The sequence below is a fragment of the Gasterosteus aculeatus genome, chromosome 3 (genome assembly GCF_964276395.1).
Source record: "Gasterosteus aculeatus chromosome 3, fGasAcu3.hap1.1, whole genome shotgun sequence".
Classification (NCBI taxonomy): domain Eukaryota; kingdom Metazoa; phylum Chordata; class Actinopteri; order Perciformes; family Gasterosteidae; genus Gasterosteus; species Gasterosteus aculeatus.
Genome location: NC_135690.1, coordinates 17,361,431 through 17,367,735, shown reverse-complemented (window position 1 = coordinate 17,367,735; position 6,305 = coordinate 17,361,431). Strand labels below are relative to the sequence as shown.

General features: G+C 45.1%; 1 protein-coding gene across 8 annotated transcripts; it reads right to left on the bottom strand.

Moving 5' to 3' along the window:
• Positions 1-316: 316 nt before the first annotated feature.
• On the bottom strand, positions 317-5,700 carry hnrnpca (heterogeneous nuclear ribonucleoprotein C a). 8 transcript variants are annotated; one of them, XM_040171454.2, is made up of 9 exons: positions 5,429-5,700; positions 3,579-3,675; positions 2,559-2,824; positions 2,242-2,314; positions 2,065-2,115; positions 1,728-1,903; positions 1,415-1,549; positions 1,088-1,248; positions 317-810 (listed from the first exon to the last, which is right to left on the bottom strand). In XM_040171454.2, the coding sequence occupies exons 2-9, from the start codon at positions 3,581-3,583 to the stop codon at positions 700-702; spliced, it is 978 nt and encodes a 325-aa protein (XP_040027388.1). In that variant the 5' UTR covers positions 3,584-3,675; positions 5,429-5,700; the 3' UTR covers positions 317-699. The 8 variants fall into 8 exon arrangements, with proteins under 8 accessions (XP_040027388.1, XP_040027387.1, XP_040027385.1 ...); XM_040171453.2 differs by having other exon boundaries at positions 2,065-2,118; positions 5,429-5,595; XM_040171451.2 differs by having other exon boundaries at positions 1,397-1,549; positions 2,065-2,118; positions 5,429-5,590.
• Between the last annotated feature and the right edge of the window lie 605 nt (positions 5,701-6,305).

Sequence of the window (6,305 nt, the reverse complement as noted above, 5' to 3'; positions counted from 1 at the left end):
ATGGTGGGTTTCGGGACAGAGGAGTTCGTATGTGTACAGACTGTAAAGCCCTCTGAGGCAAATTTGTAATTTTGGGCTCTACAAAATAAAATGAATTGAATGAGGTTCAGTGTTGACCGTTTTCATGCTAGAAGAAATGTTGAATTGGAAATTAGTAATTGGATACCTAGAAAATTCTTCGGCAGCTCAAACCCACATTTATAATATCCCCTTCCATTAAAACCTCCATGTTGAATGCAAATGGCACTCGCACCAGCAGACCAGTTACAACTGCCCCGAGTTGTAAATGTTTGCTGTAGAAAGAATATAAAGTGGATTCCATTTTAATATTTTATTGCAATTTATTCCTTTACAGTTGTGAATAAAAAAAACTAGACCTTAACATACAGACTCACCAATGAGGAAAACCAAAACGCACTGAAGCTAAAACCGGCCTTTCGTGGCTGCTTTCGTCTCTGAGAACCTTCAGCCTCGTGTTTCCGTCCTCGAGGGCGAGCGACGACGCGGTAAAAACACACAAACCAACAGCAACACTGGACAAAAACAAATCAACAGACAACAGAGTGTGTGTGTGCACCATGCGAGTGTGTTTGCTCTACAACACAAGTGTTAAAACAGGAGTCAGAGTTCCTACTGGAAGCGGGGGGGGGTGGTGTGTGTGTGTGTGTGTGTGTGTCATGCGTTGGCAGGGTCCCGCGTCTATGAGTCGTCTTCGCCGTTAACACTTTCGATATCGTCGTCATCGTCTCCTTCCACGTGCTCCCCTTCCTCCTCCTCATCGTCTTCATCCTCCCTCTCTTGACTCTTCACCTGCAGGTTGAATGAGCGACACAGCGAGGAATTAAGACACATTTAAACTTCTGGCTTCAGAGGCTAGAACCAAATGTTCAGCAAATGTTCAGCTCCATATTTGAATGATGCATTCAAATTTAAACAAATTAAATACATTACAGAAATACATTTACTGATCTATTTCAGCACTAATATCGGACCTCTGTCTCTAAGCTTTAATGATCAAGGTCACAGGTCAAACGGTTTTGAATTTAGATGGTAGAAAACAGCCGCGCAGTCAATCGGTAACAGAAACCTCGTCGTCCTCCAGCAGGTCGGCGTCGTCATCGTCTTCCTCGTCCTCGTCGGAGTCGTTCAGCTCCTGGCACTCCCTGTCCCTCTTCAACGCGTCGTCCTTCTTGCTGCTCGTGTGCGGCGGCGACGTCACTTCGCCCGGCTCAGTTTTTATGCCTTTAGCTTAAAAAAAAAAAAAAAAAAAAAAAAAAAAAAAAAGAAGACAGGCAGGATATCAGATGGCGGCCGCACAGCCACAAACGAGTGCATCCGTTTGTGGCTGAATGGTCGAGAGAAGAGAGTTGGTGGATGCGAGATGTTAAGAACATACTGTGTTTGAGCCCCCTACCCGACTTCTTGCTGTGGTCCTTCTCCATGCGCTCCAGGCTGTCCAGCAGGTCGTCCACTTTGCTTTTGATTTGGGTCAACTCCCGCTTGATGGTCTGCAGCTCGTCCACTTTCACCGAAGAGGAGAAAAGCCCCTCTGTGCGAGCCGGGTGGAGACAAAGTGCTTCATGAATAGTGGAATCAAAACATCAACAAAGATGGCAACCAATGTTTGGATTGAGATTGTTTAGATTGGTTTGAATCAAATATTTAGAAATGAAGCAAACAAAGAAACTAGTGATCCAATAAAAGAGCGCAGCATTGGATCTTCTCACTTGTTTTGGACGAGGACGTCCTCTGGCCGCTCTTGGAGGACGAGGAGAAGCTGCTCTTTGTTCGCCGGCTGCTCCCTCCGCTGAGGCTGACCCGCGGGCGCTTGGACGGGATCACGGCCCTCGACAGGGGGGGAGGAGGTGGGGGGGCGGGGACCCGGGACGGGTACGAGTACATTCTGCGGTCACACGCGGGACAAAGACAGTGATGCACATTTACAGACGGTCTTATTCAACCAGGTAGAAAAAAACCAAAGAGACTCGTTTTACATTCCTGACGCACAGTGAGACACAAAAGTTGATGCGTCACGTTTTACATTCGGAAACTTTTTCCCCTCACCTGTCGTAATAATCTCTCTGGAAGTCATAGTCGAGTTCAAATGAGGAACTGCTGCTAAAAAAGACAAAAGTTGACATTAGGAAATATGAGGAAGTTTCCAGCGTCAGCCGAGGCTTCAGGTTGATGAACAATACTGGTTTTGTTTTTGGTGGTTCACAGCGGTGACGGTGTCAGTACCTGTACATGTCTCCAGCGGAGCGTTTGGAGGTTTTTGACCTGTGTGGTTTGGGTTCGCCGGCCAGGTTGATGTCTGAGGAGGAAACGGAGTGATTCAGAGACCGAGACAGATCCACCGGTGTGGAGCTTGTGAAGACATTTCTACGTAAAAAATCCACTTTGTAATAGTCAAAAGCGGAAACATCTTTAAAGGATTCACTCGTATTGACAGTTTCTCTTGTGAACAGCGCTCATTATGCCTCAGTTTTGACTCACCTCCATCAGGAAAACCCCCCCCATTAAACATAAGCAACTGGTCCTTACGGCCAAGTCCTTACCCAGTACTTGGCCGACGATCATCCTCCCGTCCTCCCCGCTGACGGCGGTCCGGGCGTTCCGCTCGTTGGCGAACTGGACGAAGGCGAAGCCCTTGTGGACGGAGCAGCCCACGATCTTGCCGTATTTGGAGAAGATGGCCTCGACGTCGGCCTTGGTGACCAGCAGGGTGTTGAGGTTCCCGATGAAGACCCGCGAGTTGAGGGAGCGCGGGTCGTTCTTGTTGGTGATGTTGCTGGCCATCAGGGCGGCGGTGGTGGGGGAACGGCTGAGCAGGAAGACAAACAAGCCCCAGATTTAGTGGCAGAATAAATGACATTTACCCCTATGGAATCTTTTTTTATTTTTTTTTTGTTGCCGGGTCGATTCCTTTGCTCTGAGTGTAGCTGCATAAAAATATTCTCCCTAACAGTCTATAAACAACCCAGATTAAAAAAAGGAAATATTTTGATACCCTCACAGAATATCTTGCAGGATTTGGGGCTTCTGGAAACAATATTTGCAGCGTTCGGCGAGTCTGATTCTCACTCAGCACGAGCTGCTGAATCTCGTCACTGAGCTGTAATGGCCAGTTTACGACCACCAGAGGACACACTTCTAGACTTATTTCCCCGTGAGCCACATCTGCATGGATGTTCATTTGATACTGATGATTGTAGTCCATTTGCCAATTGATGATTAACTGATGAGGATGTAGGAGGGAGGGGGGCAGATTGTTAACTAAATGTATGTTAAAAAGTAGTGATTGCTCAAACGTATAGTGCTTCAGAGGGGTTGTGAATCTACTCGAGTGCACAAATTCACTCATCTCACAACTTATGGATTCGCTTGTAAGCTTGAGAAATGTTTTGCCACTTTTATGAACTGTGTACCCAGAGCAAAGGTCTAAAGAACTGAGGGTAGGAAGCCCGTCCTCACGGGGCCTTGTTGTGTGTAGCGGACATGAAAACAGTAGTGGCATCAACAATAACAATCCCCCCGCCCCGCCTCCCCACCCAGGGGGTCCAACATTCATCACTCACTCCATAGCGTCTGTGTGCGGGGCTGCCGTTGTCTGTCTGGTATTTGACGCGGCGGGCTGCGATCAGTTCGGGCTGGTGTCGACCGCCGCGATTTGTACTGAGGTGACAGAAAACACACCTCGGTCAAGCCGAGCGATCTTGCACCAGGGTCTTACCTGGTCGGGGTGTGTACAGTTTAGTGGGGAGCAAACACACCAACACGGCTCGCTTGAGTGACCACAAGCCCAGCGCAATGCATGAGGACAAGTGAGACGACGCTCTACACACTCCACTCTTCATCAGGAACATTTGAAACCAGCCTGAACCATTACAATCACGCCAACCCAGTGGAGAGAATAGTGTGTTGGGTTTGCCCCTAGTTGTGCGTGTTTGTGTAGACTTTATGACAGAAAAGGGTTATATAATGAGGGCGACGCCCGTTTAAAGTTGTGTTAGCAGTCAACTCGTGTAAAACCATAAAAAAATATATTTATTTTTAAAAAAGGGAACAGTCATATTTATCATCATTTTCAAATGACAAAATAGACAAACCTAATCTAATAATAGTAGGGTTCTGCCAAAATATGACTTCCAGTCTAAATAGTGGTTCGTCTCATTTATATTCTCCTTAAAAATGGAGGACTTATAGCAGCTTTATTGTATTGATTAAGCATGTATTGGTGTCTTGTAAAGCCTCAATTTAAACTAGGTGGAGAATATGATGTCAATACAAGTATCACTATCAGCACAACATCACTTCTGGGAATGAGTTTCAACAGTCACTTCAGAAAAAGGGATATCAAAAGTAGAAGCTAGACAGACTTGAACTGAAACGCACACTTAGATGCCACGATGGGTACGAACTTAAGGCATAATCTTATAGGGTTTATCATCAAATTTCACATCATTTGGACCCAAATCTAAAGAATCACTACACGGGGCTTGTGTGTGTATCTGCGCCTCGGGGTGAATGTGAAGGCGTCAACAAACAGCCGTAATACTCATTCAGATCAATACACTTTTAATTAGTTAAATGTTTGTAATGTTATGGAACAAAACTGGGCCAAAAACGGTCCAAAACTGTCAAAATGAGATAAAAACCAGCCTCCTCCAAGGATGTACAAAAAACAAGATCTACGCCAGAGCAAAAAAAAAACCTCTTAGCCAGAAAAGCAAAATCTGTAGAGTAATCGAAAGTACCTAAAACCATCCACAACACACCGTCCTGCACCGCGACAGCGCCACCAACAGGTGAAACACGGGCCCGGTGTTAGCATCGGTGGCTCAATAGCGGCTAGCATGGCTAACGTTAGCCAACCAACAACCGTAAAATACTACCAAAAAACCCCCAGACATGTCAGATCAGTTTCTGTTTGAAAAATACAAAACATGCAAAACTCTGATGTGAGGTTAAAACGCTGTCAATCAATCCCGGATCAGGGCAAAACGGCGACTACAAAAAATAAAAGGCTGACGCGGTTAGCTAGCGTTAGCTTAGCCTGTGAGCTGGGTGAAAAGCGTGCAAAAAGAGCAAACCAGTCCCGTCAAAAGAAAGTAGGCACAATAAAACACTACAAAACCAAAGCTAGACGAACTGGGGGAAATAGACAAAAGTGTAGCTAAGGCGCATCCAAAATCGTCGTGTTTCTAAAAAACAAAAACAAAGAAAAAGAGGACAAGCAACGCTTGTTTTTGAGGAGGCTGAGCGTCAGTTAGCTCAGTGTTAGCTTAACCAGCTAGCCTCGCCCGCACATTAACGTTAGTTACGTTCTGTCCACTTGCAAAATGGAAAAATCATCGTTGAGAAAAATCCAAAAAGAAAAGGCAAAGGATAGAAAAATAAAAAAAATGTCTGGGAACAAAATACTCACCGCGACCGTTAAGAGTAAAATGTCTTGCTTTCGGTAAAATCGGTCAAACGTGTGACTTTAGGTCGTCCTTTTTTTGCGCACAAGCGAGTCAACCCCCCCGAGCAGCGAGCTAGCTTTCTTCTAACCACCAAGCTAGCTTACGTCACCAGCGATGGCGCAGTACTCGGCTGAGGTGCTCGTTTTGTGTCACAGAGCAGTCTGAACGGGCGGCGGAGCTTTCACTAAATGGGAGGCTGCGCAACTTACCGACTCTTTCTATACCGGTGTGACCTGCTAAGTAAAACGCACTCCCCTGGTGTTTTTGAAGAACAGTCCCTCCCAGCCAAATCCTCCAGAGGTTTTTGCTTCGAAATCAGCTTTAAAGATTGTTTTTATGTGGGAGTTTTGATAAGCACACGAATTCATTGAGTAAAAAATCAATCCATGCTCACAATAACCATTATATATGATATTACGAGTGATTAAGAGCCTTATGCTACTTGTATTTCTCTTTCGGAGAGAGAGAGAGAGAGAGAGAGAGAGAGGGGGGAAAAAGTTTTGGTTTTATTTGAAAAAAAAAATCATGCATTATTGAGTAACCTACAGTAATTATGTTTATGGTGTATTTCTAAACCACCTAAACAACCTCTGTCTCCAGAAGATAAAGGGAAATAAACAATTCTTACTCGAATAATTTGGTCGAATCAGGACGATTACTAGTCGTGAATTAATATCAAATTTGTTAATTTTTATCCACACGTCAATTTATTCGCAATATTTATGTATTGCACTTTTGGAAATAAAGACTAATAGAGCAACAGATCTTTGATGTACTACCGCGTGCAACCAGGAAGTGGCGCTGCTTCTATAGAAAAAAAAATGAATGGGGACACCAGGC